This window comes from Vespula vulgaris, chromosome 10 (genome assembly GCF_905475345.1).
Source record: "Vespula vulgaris chromosome 10, iyVesVulg1.1, whole genome shotgun sequence".
In the NCBI taxonomy this organism is placed as follows: Eukaryota; Metazoa; Arthropoda; class Insecta; order Hymenoptera; family Vespidae; genus Vespula; species Vespula vulgaris.
The window spans coordinates 3,353,519-3,374,582 of record NC_066595.1 but is presented as its reverse complement, the minus strand read 5'-3'; the positions used below and the strand labels follow the sequence as shown (position 1 = coordinate 3,374,582).

Here is a 21,064-nt window from a genome sequence, read left to right as displayed (position 1 = left end):
GGGAATCAATAAACCGAGGCTATTATGTACTTACGTTAGATAGAAAGAAAGAATGAATGAAAGAACAAAAAAGAAAGAAAGAAATTCTATAAAACTTAACTATTAAAATCATAACAAACTAAAGATAAAATAGTTCAATGATAAATAATAACGATTTTTTTTTATAGGTATTACTATCAAAAAATATTTTACTTGAATTTAAAATTGTTATATTTCTTTGAAATAAAAAAAAATCATACTTTTATTATACGTATGTATAAATGGTACTATATATATATATATATATAATATAATATATATATAATATATATATATGTATTTATATATTAATAAAAATCAAACTGTGAAAACTTATATGACAATGAAAATAGAAATGTACAATGAAAGAGGAAAGCTTTCCTTTATTATTTTCATTAGTCAAAAAAAAAAAAAAAAAAAAAAATGCAGAGAAATTGGGCTGTCGATATAAGAAGAAAGAGGATGTATGTATTTTTCTTTGGGAAAATTATGAAAAAGAAAGAAAAAACTCTATGATAGTTAATAATACGATGGAAAAAAACAACGCAGGGGGATCATAAAGCATGACTCGGAGTAAAACTGAAGTAGCTCTCCCTTACTTAACAACATCAAGTATCTCTTTATTTTCGCCATTTATTAATCATTCTTCATTATTATTTATGTACAACCAGTTCAATGCTCCTTGGATTTCATTTCAATTCATTTCATTTCATTTCATTTCATTTCTTTTCATTTTATTTATTTCCCTTTTCTTTCTCTCTCTCTCTCTCTCTCTCTCTCTCTCTCTCTCTCGCTCTCTCTCTCTCTCTCTCTCTCTCTCGCTCTCTAATCTTTAGCCATCCTCTTCTATTGTTAGTCGCGGTACGTTTCTACTAAATTCATGTGCCGTTTGAAGATGATGTGCGTCCGTGTGGGAACTTATATAAAAAATTATTTTTTGATACAGCAGAGTGATTTTGGTGTTACTTACGAATTATATACGCCTTTAAACCTTCTAAAAGTTATGCTGAGATCTAGTAGGTAAATACATCATCGTCGTCGTCCTCGTCATCGTCGCTTCGTGTACATGTATGTGTGTTTCTTTTCTTTGTTCTTTTTTTTTTTTAATAAATTTTTTTTTTGTTTTGTTTTTTATCTATCTTCTACCCCTTTCTTTCATTTTTACCAGCATTTCATTAAATTGTTACAAACCTTATCACATATATAGAGAGATGTGTATGTACGTATTACGATGTGTGATCGTATATGTATATGTGTATGTATGTGTGTTGCCCTATGCGTACGCATTAACATATATGTTTTTAGTACTCTTATCATTTTTATACATATATATGTATACCGTTTAATTGCTGCCAATAAATCTCCTTCCCTATGTACAATTACAAACCACGTATTATACAATAATAATAATAATACCTAAGATTTCTAAACATTTATTCTTTTTTTTTTTATTTCTTTTTTCTTCATTCAAACATCCTCGCGTTTTCATCACGCGAGAACACATTCATCCATCTCACATTTATTCTCTTTCTCTCTCTCTCTTTCTCTAGCATTTATTTTTTCACTCTTTCTCTTACTAGCTTTCATTCATTTTCGTACCTTTTTTTCACACCTTTCTCTTTCCTAAAACGCTTTTCTCTTTCTCTCTCTATCTCTCATTCATATATCATTTATCTCTCTCTTATATATCAACGTTTTTAGGATTTACATACATATCTCCATGTTAGGGAACAGAATTGTCCTCGAATCTCACGAGATACAATGTTTTGTTATTATTATTATTATTATTATTATTATTAATATTATTATTATTATTATATAATTATAATAATTATTGGAATAATATTATTATTATCATTATTACTATTCCATATTTTCTAAAGAAAACTCATGGAGATATCCGATGAATCGATTGGTGAACGATACAAGTGATACCCATACGATACATGTGTGTGTATATATGTATGTATATATATGTATCTGTGTATGTATGTATGTATATACCTGTATGTGTATGTGTGTGCTCGTACGTATATGTATATACACCAAAATTTAAAAATCGTTATTATCAATGAAAGGGAACAAAGAGATTTTTATAACAAACCAATTCGTCGTTTATTGAATTAAATGAAAAAAGAACAAAAAAGTGTGTGAACTTGTATGTGTACGTGTGTTTTGTCATGCAACTGACAATTTTTTATTATTGAAAAACGCATTTACAATAACATCACTATGATAAAAATCATCATAATTTCACTATAATATAATTAAAATAATCAGATTTAATGGCGTTTTTCAATTTTTGTTTCGTATGTGCCTATATGTATGCATGTATATGTAGAAGTGTATGGGTTAGATTAGTGTTCACTTACAAACACTAGGAGAAACAAACGAAAGGAAATGTGTACTCTTCATAGATTTGTTTAATTAAATTGAGCAAAAATCTCGTCGAGGCATTTAGAAACAAATGAACATTCACTCATCGTTTATTATACACGACACAGGCACGCACGCCGCCATTTTGTTTCTTCAACCATTTTTTCAATTTAGTTTCTCTTTTCTTTAATCGTATATACGCAATTGCACAGCAGTTATTTTCAATGAGAATCACAATAATAATAATAATAATAATAATAATAATAATAATAATAATAATAATAATAATAATAATAATAATAATAATATAATAATCATAATAATAATATAAGAATAGTAATAATAATTATAATAATATTATTATTAATAATAATAGTAATAGTAATAATAATAATGATGATAATAATGATAATAATAATAATAATAATATAAAATAATAATAATATAGTGACAACATCGATTTTCCTAATACATTACACAGGCAAGATCGATATATTTGTTCATTTTTTAAATTCTTATCCTCTCTCTCTCTCTCTCTCACACACACACACACACTCTCTCTTTCTCTCTTCTCTTTTTTAATTCAAATTAGTGATGAAGTGTTGTAGCTGCTATCGTACGAAAGAAAAAAAAACAAAAGGAGACGTATATTACATGAGAAGAGTAAAAAATTCTTTCTTTTTTTTTTCATTGATGATGATTTAATCGTGGCGGTATTTAATTATATCGATCAATCTGCCAAAACTAAAAAAATCATTTTGATTTTTGTACTTCGACGTCTTCTTTTTCTTTCTCTCTCTCATTCTCATTCTCTCTCTTTCTCTCTCTCTCTCTCTTTCTCATTCTTTCTCGATTTAATCTAATAGTCGACAAAGAATCATACGAAGAACGATACGACGAGATACATATATACGATGTGATTAGACGAACGACATCGTGAACATCTTAAAAAAAAAAAAAATATATTAAAAAACAGAAAATAAAAGAAATAAAAAAAGAAATTCCGATACGATCTCCGACGAAAATCTCACTTCGGCGTGAGAGAAATCGTGCGATCTTTATAATATAATCTATAATATTGCTAAGAATAAACGGGGTACCGGCAGGTACACACTTCTTTCACCTCCTCCCCTCTCCCCAGAGAAAACTTCTCATCACGAAAACGTTTTTTCTTGGGTTTCTTTCCTCGTTTTTTTATTTTCAAAAAAAAAAAAAAAAAAAAAAACCAACAATATTTTTAGTTTCCGCTTTCGATCTATCCTTTTTTTCTTTTTCGAACGATTTATATTTATTATCGTTTATGTTCCATCGTTAATCAAAAACGAGGAATACGCGTTTCTTCTCTTTCTACCGTTCACTCTATCTTGCTCTCTCGCTCTCGCTCTCGCTCTCTCTTTCTCTCTCCTTTCACTCTTTCCTATCTATCTTGTACGACGTTTCCCTGCCGCCATTTTGTCGAAGAAGTCGAGAGTCGTTTAACATCGAGAGAAAGAATGGCCTTTTTTCTTCGTTCTTTTTCATTTTTCTTCTTCCCATCTTCCCACCCATGATATCCTCAATCACATCTCCCCTTTTAATTTCTCTCTTCCTCTATCTGTCTTTCTATTTTTTTTTTATCGTCAGAGACATTAGTTTTAATCAAATTTTCAATTTCACCGATCATCGAGATTTATCTCATTATTTTTTATTAATAATTATCTCGATCAAGTATACCAAAATGTACCGCTATAATCATCGTTCGATAGATCTACTCTAATCGATATCAAATATTAAATAATAATTATTGATAATTTTAGTAATCAAACGATCTGAGAAAATGAGACGACAAATTGCGATAGTGAAGACGAAGAATTGGATCGAATTTTCTCACGAGAATTTGATTATAATAATAATGATGATAATATTACTATTAATAATAATAATAATGATAATAATGATGATAATAATAATAATAATAATAATAATAATAATAATAATAATAATAATAATAATAATAATGATAATGATAATAATAATGATAATAATAATAATAGTAATAGTAATAGTAATAGTAATAATTAAAAAAACGTTCATCTTTTTTACGTAATAATCGTCATTTATTTCTTTTGTCAAAGCCATTTTAATATTTTGGAATTGCGATCGACAAATGAAATGAAAGATTTACGTTTTCCTTCTTCCCTCTCATGTTTTTCTTTTTTTTTTTTACCTATTTACTACTCGTCGCGATTAATTCGATATAAGTCATTAATAATGTTATGTCAAAAAGAGATCGAGTAATGGTGAAAAATCTGATAATTATTTTTATCTTAACCTTTTTCACCCAATAATTTCAAAATACGCATATAACCATGTAAATAATAATTAAACGTCTATGTGCTCCGATGAAATCTCAAAATATTATATATATATATAATATATATATATTAATATATATATATGCATGTGTTTATATATATATACTCTTTTTGCATATTCAACTCGTCTACTCTTACTTGAGAAAAAAAATATATATATACAAAAGTCTAAATATGTCGGAGCTTAGACGAGAATTTAAATAAAATGACTTCTCGACCAATTATTAGACTGTCATGTCTATCGTATTGTATCTTCTTCGCTCGCTCTCTCTCTCTCTCTCTCTCTCTCTCTCTCTCTCTCTCTCTCTCTCTCTCTCGCTCTCGCTCTCTCATTCTCTTAATTACAAAATACATATTGCTCAAACGAAATCACATTTACGAACAACAGATCTTCTGTACGTAAATTTCTTTCCTTCTTGTTTTTTATCTATCCCAACGCATATATGTCTCTTATAAAAATAAAATTCTATTTAATATAATCGAATTAATAACTTAATTATATATAATATAATATTACTATAGACATATCTCCCGGTCGAATAAAAAAAAAAAATGACTTCTCGATATTAGATTAAATAATGACTTGAAATAATATCGTTACTACAATCAAGCAATCAATCAATCAATTAATCAATAATTCATTCGAAAATTCTTTAAGAAAAAGTAAGATATTTGTGATTTATACATATACATATATATATATACACATACATATATATATATATATAGACGTATACATATATATACATTTTGTATTTTTATTAAAAATTAAACTCACTAGATTACTTTTATAATTAATAATTATAACGTACAATATGAAATTTTTGAAAAAGTTTCCTTTTTACCATTCATTAATAGTGTTAAAATCAATAGAATTCCTTTTCTTCGTCTTCTCCGTGTGTATTTTCTTTGATTCATATATCTTTAGGTAATTAATTTTCCTTCCTTTTTTTTCTTCATTTTCTTTTATCTTTTTTTTTTTTGTTTATTTTTTGTACTTTTTACCGATCGAGACCCGTCAGACTTGCGTTTGTCATAATGTTTCCTCACTGAATAAACTCGCGAATACTATCTTTTCTCTCTCTCTCTTTTTTTTTCCTCTCATCGACGTACTCTCGACTCTTTTTAATTCTGTTAAAAAAATTCTTGTCATCTATTATTCCTTTCATCACACATACATTGAAAGTAGTAGTTAGACGATAACTCGAAACTACATAATTAGATTGTACATAAAATTTTCGATCGAAAATCGTGATAATGTTTTCTCTAAAGATGATTGCTCACCACCCTAACTTTCACCCCCATTCCGAACCCCAACCCTCCATTCTCTCGACGACGATACCGGTAACTCGTACAAGTGCGAGTGATCGAATAAATATAAATTCCTCTTTTCTTTCTTTCTTTTTTTTTTGTTTTTGTTATTATTTTTCGTTTCGCGTTATATCTTTTTTATCAATATCCTATTAATTACAGGCCTAGATATACCATCGGGTGACATACTTCGGTGAGTTAATTAGAAGCACGTTATCCGAAATTTTGGGTGTACGCATCGCCCGTTCTAATGGTTGGTGTAGGATCGCGTTAAACAACAACTACATTCGCAATTACAATCATCTTCTCTTACCGTCTTAGTAAGTTTTTTCTCTCACATTTTTTATTTTATTTTATTTTATTTTTATTTTTATTTTATTTTATTATTTCTTTCCTTTTTTTATTCTTCAATAACTCGTAATAATTGACGATTTTTCTCTCTATGATGAGTTTTCGTGAATAATTTGAAAATCGATCGCAGTGACGTCCGTGTGTGAATCGCTCGCTCGCGGATGAATTTGAAATGCGAACATTTGTCTCTATCTATCTGTCTGTTTGTCTGTCTGTCTGTTTCTTTCTCTCTCTCTCTCTCTCTCTCTCTCTCTCTCTCACACACACACACACACACTCTCTCTCTCTCTCTCTCACGAGTGGACATTGTGAAGATTATATACGATCAAATTCGCCAAAGAGACATAAGTATCGTGTCTGTGTTCTCGTTCGTGTACATAAACATACATATATATATATATGTATATATATATATTTTTTGTTTATTTGTTTGTTTATTTGTTGTTTGTTTGTTACGTTGTTTCACTTAACAAACCTACCTATATACTTTTGTGATTACAAATAGTATATATTCATAATTGTGAAAAAAAATCTGCATGAAATTATTAGTAATAGCTAATAATTCTATTTACTATTGGCAGAAACACCGTCTATGTAAATCCTACCAACGATTAAGACTGAAAGTGGAAAAATATAAAACTTAATTAAATACACACTTCTGTTTTTGTTTTTTCTTCGTCATCATTATCATCATCATCATTATTATCATCATCATTATCATATCATCATCATCATCATCATCATCATCATCATCATCATCATCATCATCATCATCATCATATCATCATCATCATATCATTATCGTCATAACATCGTCATCATCTTCTTCTTCTTCTTCTTCATCTTCATCTTCATCTTCATCTTCATAATCATCTTCATCATAATCATCTTCATCATCATTATCTTCATCATCATCATCTTCATCATTATCATAATCATCATCATTATTATCATTATCATCTTCATCTTCATCTTTATCTTCATCTTCACCTTCATCTTCTTTTTCTTCTTTCCTGCACACTCTCTTTCATTCTTATGATCACACATTCGTTTAATATATGTTTGCACGCAAATCTCTCTCTCTCTCTCTCTCGCGCTCTCTCTCGCTCTCTCTCTCTCTCTCTCTCTCTCTCTCTCTCTCTCTCTCTCTCTCTCTCTCTCTCTCTCTCTCTCTCTCTCTCTCACTTATCTCTGAATAATATTTTTAGTTATGTTTCCAAATTTACATAAAGTACAAACTTATGAAAACCGGAAAAATGTAACACAATAGAGTTTAGTATGTAATATTCTTCGACGTATTCTCTGTAACTATCTTTTCTAATTACATGGTCACACTTGGGTGTCCGTCGTTTAAACCACAATTTTGCTTTTGCAAATATTATTTTTATATATATCAATCGTATTTCTGTAGAAATCCGATTGAACGATCGAAGACGGGCGATCGTTAAAACTTGATATTACTTCTCCTTAAATTTCCCCCGTTGGAATGTCCCAACCACACTATCATTTTACAAACAAGTACACTGCCTTGTTGTTACATACATTAGATGATAACTTGCTAGAATTATCCGTTCTGCCCCATCCCCTTTCACCTCCTCCATTTAACCCACCCTCCTCCTTTCTTTTTCTTTTTTTTAATCAGCATTACAATTATATGACGGTTCTCTTTCTTGTATTTTTTTTCTTTCTTTCTATTTTTCTCTTTTTAGATTTAGTTCCGTATAGATCAAGAGATACCGTATATTATCAAAATGTCTCTGTAGATATCGTCCAGCGGCAAATATTCATCCAAGTCCTGCCCGGTTTCAATGGATTTATTATGAGGAGCGAATAGTAACATTATAATGATTCCTCAAACGCAGCCATCAAATCGCTTTGCATGTTCATGTCAATCGCGCCAGCCATCTGAAAAGATAAATATACCCATTCTTTGGCGAATACGCCTTCGAATAAATTTCCGCTGATGATACCAAGAATCATCAACGATTAACACACGCCTCGACTATTTTCTCCTATTTTCTTAATTTGAATATCTCTCTTATAATTCTTAACTATCTTTAATTTTTTCCCTCTTGTCTCTATGCATTAACCTTGAAATATCTCTTTTATAATTCTTAACTACCTTTAACTTTTTCTCTCTTTTCTCTATGCAATAATCCGTATTACCTCAGACACGAAACGATTTTATTATATTTTATAAAAAAATTATTTCATTTATCTATTATATATATATATATATATATATATATATATATGCATAATCGTAATTATATTACATTATATCCAATCCTATCGAATTACCCTTATAGATATGAAGTTTTTTAATTTATAACCGCACAATCGACATAAATCATTTACTAAATTAATTTGCATTTTCTGTTTTCTACAGATGAAAAGTTATTTAGAATTTTTTGAGAACCCTAATCAAAATGGTGTCTGAGGTAATTAACGATTGAGAGGATCCTAAGCCAATTACAGACGATGTACAAAATCTAATCTTTTTTACCTAACGTAAATAAATATTTAAGTAGCATATAAAAGAATAAAAATATTTATGACACACTTACCGCTTCGCGCCGTCTCCGTTCTTGTTCCCGTAGCCTTTGTCGTTCTCTTTCGGCAGCAGCTTTGTCCTGATTAGACGAATGACTTGGACTACTGCTATCCGTGTCAACAATGGCTTTCACTTCTTCCGCTCTCGTCGTGGCGGTCATCGCGTTACCTTGTTGATCCCCAACAGTTTTTCTTACTTTCTCCAAAGCATCCTCCTCCTCTCGTTCTCTTCTCTTTTCGTTTTCTTGTCGCAATCGTTCTCGTTCAGCCTGTTCCTTTTGCTGTCTGCGCATTTCTTGTTGTTCCAATAGTGCTCTTTGCTGTTTCGTATAATATTTATGTACGCATTAATTTATGAAACACCAGACACATTCATAAATAAAACATTCGTCGATTGGTCAATAAGAGATCAATGGATAGATATCAATATAAAATTTTATTAATATAATATTTTTGTCCTTACCCTATCTTGTTTTTCTTTGGCTTGTTTTTTGAACGCTTGGAAAGAATCTCTGGCAGCGCTCTTCATGCTACTTCCTGCAGTAGATTGAGGACTCGATGCTTGAGCCAACGACGACCACGAAGATGCGTTCTTTACATTTTGTTCAACGGTCTATATACCATTTAAACAAAATCGTACATTATTTTTCTTCTAATTAAGATATATTAAAACTAATATCCTGTACCTTGTTCTTAAAAGCTGACGCAAAGTTTGAAGCAGGATTTTTTGAATCGGGTGGCGTCATCTTCTTTTCAGGCATGAGCTGAGAACTCGAGTGATTGCCCATTGGTGGTAAACCTAACGCATTCATTTCTGCAAAAATAGCTCCTGCTAGAGCACCAGCATTATAGTTTTGATTAGTAAGCGGTTAATACAGCGTGTTTATTTACAACGATAATTAGCTTTTAAGAAAAGTGCACATATAATGCATATTAAAGTGGCTAATATGCCGTGAAATTATTGAAGCATATTCTTGATATATCGCATCTATTAAAACAAAGAAAAACGAAAAAAAAAAAAGTAAGATGACTAATATGATCGTAACGGATAAAAAAGAAATAACGTAATCGCACAAAGCACACATCAAAATATAAAGCAACACGTGTAACTTAAGCAAATGTAAGGTTTCGTATTAGATTATATATGTATGTACAGTATTAGAACGTGCTATGAAATTATTCTTCTTTAAAAGACAAATGTGATATTAAAAAAACATACCATCCATTGCCTTTTGTGCAATTTGTGGCTGCGAAATAGGAAGAGGCTGTTTTTCTTCTTTCTTTATGGGTATTTGTGAAATTTGCATTGGCATGGAAACTATAGGAACAGGATCAAAAATCGATCCCATTCCTCCCATATTCATTCCTACATTAACTCCTGGAATGCCATTGTTATTCAACATATTCGGCGAGGAAGTTTCACGCTTTATACTTGGAAAGCCGTTAGAATGTTGCGACATCGTAACATTATGCGAATTTTGTATGTTGGTTAAAGGTGATGTTGTATTTATCATATTCTCCAATTGATTGTGCATTGACATGTGTGTCGCCAATCCTTGTTGTAAATTCATATTTAAATTAGCCATATTTATATTTCCCAGATTTAGATTCGACGCCATACTCGTAGGCATCATATTAACTGGATTTTTAACATCTGGCAGTAAATTTAAATTGGTATTGTTACTTGTATGAAGAGTTGGAATCATTGATATATGTGACTCTTTCTTTATAGAAAGACTTTGTTCCAATGATGTTTGTGTCGTGGGTACAGAAGCTGTATAAGAGAAAGAAAATTATGAATTTTTCTTCAATTAGAATATAAAATGATATATTTGTTTGATCAAATAAAACGAAATTCATAGTAATATTCCAAATAATGATTCTTAATGTATACCTAGAGTACTATATGGCTGCAAAAGGTCCGCCTGTTGATTTAATGTTGTTCCATCCGTTGGAACAGGTGTGTTCGCATTTGGATAAGAGTTAACAGACGTTGGAGGCTGTGGCGCCTGAGGCACAACCGGTGATGCCACCACAGAGTTTGTATTTGTTGGAGTAACACTGGGTGGTGGTGTTGGTACGGATACTGACGGAGTCGGAGGATTAGAAGTAGTCGGAGGAGGTGGCGTTGGCTTTTTAACAGGAGCAGCAGTAGCCATTGCTGTTGGTCGTGGAGGTTGTGCGGGCATAGATGCATGACTTGCCACAGGCATCCCTTGACTTGCTGTAACAGCAGCTACAGCTACAGGTTGCTGACTGTTGCCACCTTAATAACAAAATTATTCAATTTATTTCTGTCCTTCGTAAGATGAAAAAATTATAAGAAATAGACGTACCTTGATCGGCAGGAATATTGCTAGATTGAGTTACCGATGCTGCCTTTGCTATTGGTCCCGTAGAATTTGCTGTTGGCTGACTATTCATTAATAGACCTCCAGTATGATTGAGTGCCTAAAAAGTGTATTAGAAAATCATTATTTGACAAATTTTGTCACCTATCACTTCATTATATCAAACGAACATAACTTATATCGTATATGACAGTAATATAATTTTTATATTAGGGATAACTAAAATAATTACAAAGTAATAACAATATTTCGTCTTTTTTGCAAGTCACGACAATATTGAAAACTGCGAAGTATATTAATGATATGAATAATTTGTTAATATTACAAGAATACCAATAGATCTTGTCATTTTTGCAGTCTTGTAATGTTGGAACGTTATCTTACCGGAGCAACAGTTGTTGATGTTGTCGGAGGTGGTGCACTTTGAGCATTCTTCTTCGTCTTCTTTCTAGGTGGACGACTGGAGGAGTTTCCTGCAATATAATGTAATGTGCATCTAATAACTTTGTGAGAGTGTGCTATCAACCATTTCGTTTCGGATTACTTAGATTTTTCGACGAAGTACTAGTGAGATGCAGTGTGCAGAGGATACCAGCCATAAATATAACCAGCCATACTAGCCATAAAGTGTTACGCACGCCAAATAAGAAATGCAAAAAATAAATATTAAATACACATTATAAATATATATATATATATATGCATGTATATAATATATTTATATATATACATATATATATATAGAAACTAAATCAAACAACTTCAAGCATATATTTTCTAATAGATTTTATTTATATATATGCTTATATTATAATTGTATCACTGTGTACAACAATGTTAATTTAAATATCTCAATTATATGCTTCTTTTTTTTGTGGACTTTCATTTTAATAATTTTATATTAAAAAATTTTTAATGCGCAGAACAATTGTGTTTTTTTTTTTCTTCTTTTCTTCCCTTCCTTCTCCTCTCTCTCTCTCTCTCTCTCTCTCTCTCTTTCTCTCTCTCTCTCTCTCTCTCTCTCTTTCATTCTACATAAAATCAATTGTATTCGATTTATTTATGAATAATTGCGTGTGCATACATATATATATGTATATGTATACACATCGTACATACATACATACATACATACATACATATCACACGCGCGAACACCAGAGACACATAGATGTGTCGCGTAATCGGTAAACATACATATATATATCGAAACATATATGTATGAAAGAATACGCACTTCCTTTTTTCTCTCATTAGGATACTAATAATAATGATTATTATTATTATAATAATCAAAACGACGGGTGATGAATGATGATTATAAAATGATGATGATGACTACGAAGAAAAACCATCGAACTGACATTTCTTTTTTCATACAGTATAACATAATAACAAGATTAGAGCGTGATGAATAAAAGTCGCATAATAAACGGTACAATATGAATTCAACTTAAACATGGATGATTCAAGAAGAGTAACACACTCGTACAAGCAAATATGTAAAATAAGCTCAAGTCACGGTTAGCACAGCATTGAGATCGGTGGTAAGAGACTCCTACTCGTTGTTTATGCTACGTATTATCATTGATATGAGCTACATGTAGCTCGTATATATAAAACCTATGGTTTCATATTACTTTCTTCCTTAAATGTCGCGCATGTGTGTATATATATACATATATATATACATATATATATATATATACACACATGTGTGTATGTAAGGAGAATCTTTCTGTAGTTAAATATTACAAAAATGTAGGAAGTTTATGTTAATCATGGAATGGCTGATAATAAAGAAGAAAATTCATTGAACACGTGCTCGAATATAGTGGGTATATATTGCTATGATCAACTAAATCTAAAAACAATGAGAAGGAGTTCCAGCTTATCTTAATTTATATAATATAATTAACTGGACCACCATACAAGCCAACCCTAACTCGGAACCGCTCGGAAGTAACACTTACTTCATTCGCTTCGTGTGTTTCTTTTTTTTTTTGTTTATTTATTTATTTTTTATATATATATATTTTTTTAAATTATGTACTTAGAAAAATGTTCAATATATCGCTGCGAGTGTTATTTCCATGAGTGTAATTTTCTCTGTTTCATTTGTCTATTACTTTGTTCTCATTAATATTAATATTTAATATTATTTATAATCATTATTATTATTATTATTATTATTATTATTATTATTATTATTATTATTATCATTATCATTATTATTACTATTTATAATTATTATTACCATTATTATTTATTATTAATTACTTATTATTGTTATTAGCGGTAGTAATAGTAGTAATAGTAGTAGTAATATTATTCTTATTATTATTTTATGATATATTAATTCTCACTATGTACAAAATGTGTACGCATGTGTGTACTACTCCTATTGTTCGCGATACGCATAAAACAGATGGAACGTATGTGCACTGCCGTAGAAAAGAATACCTATGCGTTTTCTTTCGAATAAAGTAGTGCTTTTCTCTATATATAATAAAACAATAGTATTAACGTTAAATCTGCTTTTGCGTACAACGACACGAAAGGAAGAGGAGTGACATCCTAATTTGTATTAAGGATGCAAAGAAATTCAGACATGTGCCTGTATATAGAATAAAATGCTACAAAAATTTGGAAGGCAATATATGAACATTATTATAAAATGTTCTATATATCTCAGTTACAAGTTCTTGATTGTATCATAAGATGCATACGACCTAATTCAGCGCACGCTGTTATTTTATTTTCTTTTTATTTATTATTTTTTTTCCTTCACATATTTCTACCTAATTTGAATTGAAAATTTATCTATGAAACTTTCAATATTTTCATCAAATAAGATACACCATCTGTCTCACAAATATATGTGTATTTAATGTAATCATTAATAATTATCTTAAAATTCGACGAACACTTTTTTCTGTCCAATCATTGTGGTTTCTTTGAATAATGTTAGTAATGTTTCTAAACACCCTATTTTTTCAATATGTTCTCGTTTAGAACAGTAAGTACGCTGTGCTGCGTGTATGATTAATGATACCATTTTAATTGTACTCGAGCGCAATTTTGATCACCCTTTACTTTGATAACTATTAAATCATGTATTTCGCAACACTTTGAATGTTTTATAAAGTACTCTTTCAAGTACTTTAGGAGTCATATTAGTTACGTCCATATCTTCTTATACATAAACTTCACTATGTATAAAAACTAAATTTACATGATATTTCAACAAAAAACGTTATCATGGATCTCAAACATTTACAGATAGAAATACAAAAAAAAAAAAAAACAAAATATCATTAAAATTAATCTTTCTTAAACTTTGTATAAAAGACTTTCTAAAAATGTTTTATATATAGTAGGACGGGTTTAAAACAATATAATTACCTCATAAGCTGTTATGAACTGTATACCCCAAACTGATGGTACGTACTAGGCATTGCTACATAATCTTCAAGTTCTAATGTGATAAGAAGTAAAACTTGATTCTAATATGAATTATTATTATTATTATTATTATTATTATTATTATTATTATTATTATTATTATTATTATTATTATTATTTGATATATCAAGGCATGTAAAACCACACCAACTTCGTTATAATTATCATTGGCATAATATTGTCTCTAGGGTACGAAGACAATCCTTTAAACTTTTGTCAGAATAAACTCGAACAATGAAAAAAAAACTGATAATGGTTATAGATGAAGAACTAGTGATAAATAGAGTAATGACACGATTAGCAAAGCTTAGCGGAGTGCAAACAATGTGTTTGGAGGCTAGGGTGCCTTATTTGTAACATAGACCATTATCCATTATCCTGTCGTCCTTACTGACTCTTTTTCTGTTATATATTTATATTCTTTGATCTTTCTTATACTGCAACCGTAATCTGTCTTTTAACACGCTTACTTTATAAACTCCCCTTGCCTTTCTCTTTTTCTATTATGTCAACACAAACCATGTATGCTCAAAGTCACATAATCTTGCAACAAAAAAAATCATATTACATTCATTATATTATCAGACTTGGTCACTTAGCTCCGCGCAAATCATCATTGATTTTGTGTAATCAACCTGCTCGATTACGCATTATCAATATCTCATTCAAACGACAAAAATAATTGATTTATTCGTTTCAATCACATCTCATATGAGTAATATAATGCTATTGCACTTACTTATAATTATTACTCTTGCTTACGAGATAATTACGAATATAGCAATCAAGTTGAAAAAAAGCACTAAGAGAAATTGGCTTTGCAGAGTTAAGTCTTATTCAAAACGTAAGCAGTATTTATTTAACATTTGAAGAGGATATACATATGAGATTACCCATGAACCCTTTTTTTATTTTTATTATTATCATCATCATTATCATTATTATTATTATTATTATACTGAACGCACAGTTTCTGATATTAATTGCTAAGGCGACAGATTTGAAGAGTGTGACTGACTAGCATCCGATAAATAGACGCGAAAATACATCTATTAAACTCATCTATTAAACAGAATGAGCTGTTTTGCAAATCCAGCCACCAATACACATTGTCTGCAGCATTTGTTACCCGTGTGTATCATTATTACCGTTGCCTGATTTGCTCCTTCTGATTGAATTAAGCATCCACATAGTCTAATCCAGAAATGCGAATAAAATATTCAGCACCCTAAACGCTGTTTTTACGGCATCCAAATAATGCAAATATACCCACTCACAGTTTGATAAAGACACTTCTTATTAATGTCACTGTACTAACTTCTGAGAAATGATATGGCATGAATGGATCAATATGAAAAAACAAACTCAATGATATATTGAAAAACACAGTAATACAAATAATGCTCTGCTTATGAATTAATAATGTAAATAAAGATTAAGTTTGCAAGAGTTAACATACTGCATGAAGTTGCTTAGATTATGATGGGCAATGTAATTTTTAGGATAAGCTATGATATAATTTTCCAAGGTACTAATATTTTTAGCACTACAGTCATTACTTATGTAATACATATGTGTACGTATAAAAGTGTAACTTCATTCATCTAGGACTCTTTTTTCTCAGTTCTTTCTTATATTACAAAATAAGACTGCAGTGAAAAACTCAGTAACCTTGAATAAGGAATTATATTTGACTTTCGAGCAACAGAACGTATTGTCAACACTGATAGGGCAAGAGAAAATATAATTAATATATATATATATATATCTTTTTTTTTTATCAATAATATAATTCGTGAAACAAGCTGGCATGGCATATGGTATCCTCTAAACACAGTCTGCACTCCACTAGCTCACCTTTTTCTCAGCATTGCATTTTCTCTCATAAATTAAATAAAATTTCTTCGGCTATGTCAAGTTTCAATCATTCATGTCCAGTGACATTTTTATCAATACTTTTCATATAAAATTTACATATATTCATATATGTATATATATTATATAATAATATAATATTAATAATATATAATTAAATATATAAAATTATATATATTATTAATAATTTATATATGATATATACATATATATATAAATGTAATTTCTGTGTGTTCTTTTATTATGAAAAATCAAATGAAACTTGACACTTCATTTGTACTTGCATTAATATAACGCACCACTTATACTACACGAAGAATAACGCCGTCCTAATAAATACAATAGTTAATAAGCAAGATTTAGAAGCTTAAGAAGATATTTGCGATGCATTTGTGCAATTATAAAATAATCAACCCGATTGTAATATATGCATTTATCTGTGATTAATCATTCTTTTGCAAAAGTTTGATTATTAATGATAGATCTATACTTTAGATTTGTTCAAATTATCAAGAAAAATGTATTTTAAATATGCATAGTTTGTTCCGAATAATTAGTTATTATCAACATCATATCATGTGACATTTTTTTCTAATATCAATGATCAAGAGACAAACAAATTAAATTTATTGTTGCTCTAACTGGGGGGAAAAAAAAGAAAAAAAAAAGAAAAAGAAAAAAAACAAGAGAAAAAAAAACAAAAAAAGAAACAAAAAGAAAACAAAAAGAAGAGAAAAGAAAAATTAATTACTGATTTTTTCTTAAACCAATTAAATTGAAATTTTGTTCATATTAAAAGCATCACATATTTTATGTTACATGATTTAAAGCAACATACTTGTATTGCATATATTAACACAAATCTGAACAATTACGATTAAGTACTACTCCAAGTGGTAACGTTGCAGTATCACCGTACGTAATTCTTAGATGTACATGTTTCACAATACACTTTAAATTATGCAAATAAAGATAAATCATATAGGTAAATAATTATAAATCACAAATGCATATTAGTATAGATGAAATGTGTTACCAAATAAAATTTAATTTTGGATAATATAATAAATATATATATTTAGTCATATACAAATATATCAAAATAAAGAATGTCACATGATATAACGAAGAAGTTTTTTAAAATAAGAATATAGAACTTGCAATAACGATTTCTACTTCTGAATATTATTAAATGTAACTATTACATTAATACCTAAAAAAAAATAAAATAAAAAGAAAAAGAAAACAAAACGATAAATTTAATGAATATAAAATCGGAAAAAAAAAAATTACATAATTGGTTATTGTTTACATTATTATTACAAACATAAAAAATATGATTCGTTTTGTGAATAAACGTATCACAATATTTTAAAGAAAGAAAGATTTTCACATATGCATGTATTGTCTTTATGAGAATTTAAGATAACATCTGTAACATATTAATAGAATCAATCGATACACATCTCGAAGAAAAATTTTGATAGAAACTCGACTCCAAAATAATGCAAATTAAAAGACCTGTCTCTGTTTGAACGATATATAATATAATACTCGCAAATAACCTCGTAATTTTAAATCTCACAGAAGAATTAGTTCGTATTTTGCATTGAAACTACTTCACAATAAGTAGTCCTTTGTTCCCAAGTAAGGGTCTAATATAGCAACAGTTACATTAAGTTCATATCTAACCTGCTTCACTGTCGCTCGAATCACTGGTGCTCGACGAAAGTGAACTACTGCTCGAATCACTGTCACTGCTACTACTACTTGAAGCGGATAATCGTGAAGGCCCACTGGCTCCTCCAGTACCAACTACGTCGACTGATTTACTACTGTCTTCTGTAAAAATAAGATCGTATTCTTATAGTTACTCTTATAACTCCCACCCCCCTCCCCCCCCCCAAAAAAAACAAAAATAAAGCCACAAAAAGAAGAAGAAAAAAAAAGAAAAAAAAAAGAAACAGGAAAATAACATATTTATAGAGATGTAAGCTAAAGTACAAAAGAAAAATTAACCTTTCTTAGCAGTTTTCTTCACATTCCCCAATTGACCTGTTACATCCTGCAACCTCTTTTCTAATTCTTGTTTTTTCTCTGCTATTTGCTCATCTTTAGATTTTCCACTAACTTTTTTATCTGTGAACAATCATTCATAATATACGATATTGTTAATTGAACTAATAAAAACTTATTAATGATACTTTAAGATTATTCACAGTATTTTTACCAGAGTACACAGAGTAAATATGATATGTTAATAATTTCAAGCATTACACTTATGAATTATTAATTATAATTACGGATAACGTACTATGCGATTTTAAATATCACGAAGTACATGCATAAAAATAAAAAAAAAAAAGTAATAAAAAATAAAAAAACTAATTCATAGACGTCCAAGACTCTTTATGATATACCGTAATACGTAGTAAATAAGAAAACTTGCAATTTATATTTTCATAATAATTATTTAACTAAGTAGACACGATTTTTGTTATCTATTATTCTTCTAGCAATTGGTAAATAAAATAATCTATACCAATCCATAGTGTAGATCGATTGAAAAAAGTACAGAATGGGTTCTGCAAACAATATTGGAAGAGAATTTGAATAAAACTTACGTGGTTTTTTCCTGAGGCATGATGCAACGTAGCTTTCCAACTCTCTTAATGTGGAAGGCTTTAGAGTTTCAAAATCAATTTCAATCTCGTCTGGATTCGAATCCCTCAACGAAGGTTCCCGAGATTGTATTATGTGTACAACTCTACCTAGTTTATCTCCTAAAATAGATAAATAAATACAAACGATTAATCAATTAATTAATTAATTAATTCAAAGGCATACTTGATTATAATTGAAAGAAATATTATGAGAAAGTAAGTTTATCAAATTGAAACGTACCAGGCAGTTTGTTAATATCCAAGCTAAGTTGTCTCTTTTCGTCATAAGACATTGGTTTTGCATTATCTTCGTCCTCAGAATCAAATGTTATGGGAGGTGGTTGATTGATTGATTTCTTTTTATTCCCACTTGATCTACTATTTGCTTTCGGCCTTTTGTTCGCAGTATTTGCTGCAGTAGCTTTTCCAGGACCTCTTCCTTTACCTTTTGATTTAGCATTCGTCGCTGTTGGCAAATGATGACCTAAACTTCCTGTTGTATGTGTTTTATTTGGTCCTACTGCTATTGCTGGATGATGAAGATCACCACCCATACCACCAGGTATTTTTAGATCACTTGCGCCCATTGCAACACTAGCTATACTAGTACCAACACTATCAGACACACTGGGAATTCCACCACTTGGTTTCATAAGTTCTTTCATGGCACCAGTATGACTACCAACGAGACTACTACTTTTATTGCTCATTGGCTTTGATTTTGGTTTGTCCGGCTTCTTCTTCTTGCTCTTCTTTTTACCACTTTCTTCTACTAATTTTCTCATTTGTTCTTGCATTGCTTTAAGCTGTGAAAGAGGAAAATGGCATAATAAATATAATCATTACTCTTTCTAATTGTGTGTACTTATTATATTAGATAAAAGAAGATCTAATACCTCTTGTTGAAGAGCAACTAATTTTTGTGTACGTTCTTCTTCAGAATCGTCGCTGTCGGAAGAACTTTCGGAACCGGAACTGCTTGCACTACTACTGCTACCCTTCATTCCTGACATACCTCCCATAGGTTCATCAGGTATTTTCGCATACCTAATAAATTGAATCGATATCGAGTTAAATCCCACAATTAATTAAAATAATAAATATTTGTAATAATTGCTTATACTTACCTCATTTCAAATACATCTTGAAGTTTTCTAGCCATTGCAACGACATCATGATCAGGAGGATTATATTTGTAACAATTGGTAAATATAAGCCTCACATCGCTTGCAAATTCCTGGGCTGTTTTATATTCGCGACTGTCCATTTTAGTCTATAATAATGGCATACAAACAGAATTGAGTCAAACCATCGTTAGCCCGTTAAAGAGAAAGAAGAACAACAAAATACAAACAAACAAAAATATATTAAATTAAAACTTTTCTATGCTACAATACAAATGTACGTATTATTTAACAAACATCAAAGTTATGTAAAAATATAAGAATTTCATACAAACACGAGCTTACCTTTACGGTACCAAGATCCATTGGTTTCTTAATAATGTCATGATAGTCATGCAGACCTAATAGTTCTGCGTCAACTGGCTTATAGAAAGGCCATGCGTAACCCTGTTAATTATTCACAAAAATTAGAAGTTTAATAATCACAGACATGATAACATACTGTCAAAATAAATTCACATTCAAGAGAATAATAAACGATACTAATACATATATTTATATTATTTGAAATCATTTTTCTGGCAACAGACTCGTGATATAATACTCATTTAAATTAGTGCAAA

At 29.8% G+C, this 21,064-nt stretch overlaps 1 protein-coding gene across 12 annotated transcripts in view; it reads right to left on the bottom strand.

The window, feature by feature from the left end:
* Positions 1 to 613: 613 nt before the first annotated feature.
* Positions 614 to 21,064, bottom strand: part of LOC127066623 (bromodomain-containing protein 2-like) — a 29,412-nt gene continuing 8,961 nt past the window's right edge. For 9 of the 12 annotated variants that reach the window (XM_051000530.1, XM_051000531.1, XM_051000532.1 and 6 more), the window contains 15 exons: positions 20,787 to 20,888; positions 20,445 to 20,590; positions 20,214 to 20,364; positions 19,559 to 20,123; positions 19,279 to 19,437; positions 18,674 to 18,793; positions 18,347 to 18,496; positions 11,699 to 11,787; positions 11,300 to 11,414; positions 10,858 to 11,229; positions 10,183 to 10,737; positions 9,650 to 9,795; positions 9,427 to 9,576; positions 8,978 to 9,283; positions 614 to 8,315 (listed from right to left, as the gene is read on the bottom strand). In XM_051000530.1, the coding sequence (XP_050856487.1) occupies positions 8,250 to 8,315; positions 8,978 to 9,283; positions 9,427 to 9,576; positions 9,650 to 9,795; positions 10,183 to 10,737; positions 10,858 to 11,229; positions 11,300 to 11,414; positions 11,699 to 11,787; positions 18,347 to 18,496; positions 18,674 to 18,793; positions 19,279 to 19,437; positions 19,559 to 20,123; positions 20,214 to 20,364; positions 20,445 to 20,590; positions 20,787 to 20,888 (3,192 nt within the window). In that variant the 3' untranslated portion in view covers positions 614 to 8,249. The remainder of the gene's footprint in view (positions 8,316 to 8,977; positions 9,284 to 9,426; positions 9,577 to 9,649; positions 9,796 to 10,182; positions 10,738 to 10,857; positions 11,230 to 11,299; positions 11,415 to 11,698; positions 11,788 to 18,346; positions 18,497 to 18,673; positions 18,794 to 19,278; positions 19,438 to 19,558; positions 20,124 to 20,213; positions 20,365 to 20,444; positions 20,591 to 20,786; positions 20,889 to 21,064) is intronic. The other 3 variants (XM_051000535.1, XM_051000536.1, XM_051000541.1) reach the window with 3 other exon arrangements.